This window comes from Trachymyrmex cornetzi, unplaced genomic scaffold (genome assembly GCF_001594075.2).
Source record: "Trachymyrmex cornetzi isolate Tcor2-1 unplaced genomic scaffold, Tcor1.1 scaffold468, whole genome shotgun sequence".
Taxonomy (NCBI): domain Eukaryota; kingdom Metazoa; phylum Arthropoda; class Insecta; order Hymenoptera; family Formicidae; genus Trachymyrmex; species Trachymyrmex cornetzi.
In genome coordinates, this window is record NW_017299487.1 from 655204 (window position 1) to 657858 (window position 2655).

Here is a 2655-nt window from a genome sequence, read left to right on the forward strand (position 1 = left end):
TTCGCTAGCAAAAAAATCACAAATATGTCAAAAAACGTCAATTTTGACATCTTTAACCTCACTTTTCTCAAAAACCTGACGTGATAGAGCAATTTTGCCGCCGGATTCGGATTCAGCGCAAAAAATTATGTAAGAAAACATAGTTAAATCCCAATCAACAAAACCATGCAGGCCTGTGTAATTATTAGAAAACATACATTTCAACATTATGATATAATCGTCACTCGGAATAATTGAACTCATCACGTACTTACCAGCTATAGTAGTCATAAAGCTATTGGTATTGCCTTCGATGTACTTAATGACTGCTACAAGTTCAAATGCGAGTTTATGGTTTTCGTTTTTTGTGTCAGAGATTGCTCTTGAGAATAGATTGAAGATGTTCTTCGCCTTTGTGAAAAATTGCTCCTAAAAATGTATTAATAAATGAAAAATTAATTTAAAAATTGATATTGTCATTTTTTGTAAAAAATAAATATAAATAAATGTGCTGAATTATTAATCAATAAATTTATTAGTAATGTTTATTTAAAGTAAAAAGATTTGTATATATAATATATACAATTAATTTTATAATTATATGTATAAATAATTATTACGTCTATTTACTTTAATAACAGCTAATAATAGCAGACTATGCATGAGTTTACAATTTACATTACGCGTATCGGATCAATATTAAGTAACAAGCGCATGTGAACATCGGTAAAAATATTTCTCTTACGTGACTTTGTGATTATATACTGATATTATCATGCTCAAAATTCATTTACCAATGAACTTTAATTAAAAATTATTTTAGTATAAATATTTTTTACTCTTTCCTTGTATTGATATATATTTTTATGATGGAGATGCTTTTTCCATTTTGTTGTAACTATGAATCGACATAGCATTGTTACCAAGCGTTTTTTAATGACGTAATGACGTAATTCGTCATAAAAAAGAAGAAGTTAATTAATAATTTATACATCGGTTTTTATTTAAATTTAATATGTATGTAACAGTTGCCAAATGGAATATTATATTAATCCTAATTGGTATTCGTTAGGAAATTTTCTGAACTGGTGTTCACAAGTCTATTGCATTTTAAATTAATATATCTTTGCTGGAAGTTAATGTAATTAAACGGTTTTTTATTCAAGTGAAAATAAAAATTCGAGGAATAATATTATATAACTTAAAATTGTATAATATTGTAAAAAATATTTGTTATAAACAATTTTTCACATGTAGTTTGAAGAAGTGGGTCTTCGAAAATATTGATACTACTTTGGTTTAAAATACTTTTTACAATTACGTAGTATCAGTAGAGTAAATTATCGTTGAGATTTCGGTCTTTGTTAATTCTGTCGTTGAATGATTCTTTTGAACATAAAATTTCCTCATATCATGAGCTACATACCTACTTTCTAAAATTTATTAATTTTGTAGAAAAGGATCAGTCCTTACCGATTTTTATTGGTCGCATCTGACCAAAGATACATAATGTTGTCACTAATAAAACTAATACAACCGAAAACAGACACTGTAGTGGATCCATTTTAACAAATAATATGTAAAACACAAGGACGAATTTATTCGAAATATTTGCGCGTGTTAATTAAGGCATAAATATTATAATATATATACGACGCGATGTCAAATATGCGTGTGCACTTGTACGTCAAGCTTCCTATACTGCAATCTTAGAACATATACTACTGAAAGAAGAATAGGCCGCTGATCGTGAAGCCAACATCTGTGCGAGAGAGAAAGGTAGAGAGGCTCCTTTGACTGCAATGCGTATGTGCCACTCGTCCCCATTCAACCCGTTGCCCTCACAGTTCGCGTTCCACTTCCTTCGTACATTCGTTAACTAACAACATCAGTGTATAAGAAACACTGGGTGCGTTCCGTTTCACGCATGATGCGCATGGAGAGCATGGAAGGCGTTCCGTTTCACTCCATGCTCCATTCATGCGCGTATTAGACGGCAGGGTGTCTATACGACTCGCAGCGTAAGACAGCGCATGGGCTGCCTCAGCTCCCGAGGTGAGGCAGTTCATGTGCGATGTCAATGCACGATTACGTTAGTCATTTTAGGCAGGAAAAAGTAACTAATTATTTCTATTGTTATTAGTAGGGTATATAGGCGGATTTTTAATTCGGAATTAGAATCTACCTATATACCCTACTGTTATTGTATGACATTATTGTGTGAAAAACCATATTTCTTCAAAAATGAAAGAACTTTATGTTTACGAAAACGATGAATTATAAATATTAAACGTATTCAACGCTGAATTCATAGCAGCAACAACTGATAGTAAGGAATATGGTAAAAAATTGTTCATGTATATATAAATATGTATAAATATTTATAAACATATATAATTGTATATGAAGTTAAATACAATTATTATAATTACATATGTAATTATATATATCCATGTGTGTTTATTCATTCTTTTTTCTTTTGTGTAAAATTGTTTTTTAGTGTAATAAAAATAATAATAAGAAAATGTCAAATATAAAATTAAAGGGACAATTTTCGCATTGTTTGTTTTAGAAAAAAATCAAGTTTAGAGAAATGTAAAAAAAATTACTCATACACATACATAATTATGAGGGCGGTTCAAAATTTCAAAAATATTTTCTTTTCGTCGCCTTCTT

General features: G+C 29.7%; 1 protein-coding gene across 1 annotated transcript in view; it reads right to left on the reverse strand.

Annotated features, from left to right (window-relative positions):
- Positions 1-1543, reverse strand: part of LOC108764933 (glutamate receptor ionotropic, kainate 2-like) — a 21093-nt gene extending 19550 nt beyond the window's left edge. The window contains 3 exon segments of the mRNA XM_018513339.1: positions 255-370; positions 372-408; positions 1453-1543. Coding sequence (XP_018368841.1) covers positions 255-370; positions 372-408; positions 1453-1543 — 244 coding nt within the window.
- Between the last annotated feature and the right edge of the window lie 1112 nt (positions 1544-2655).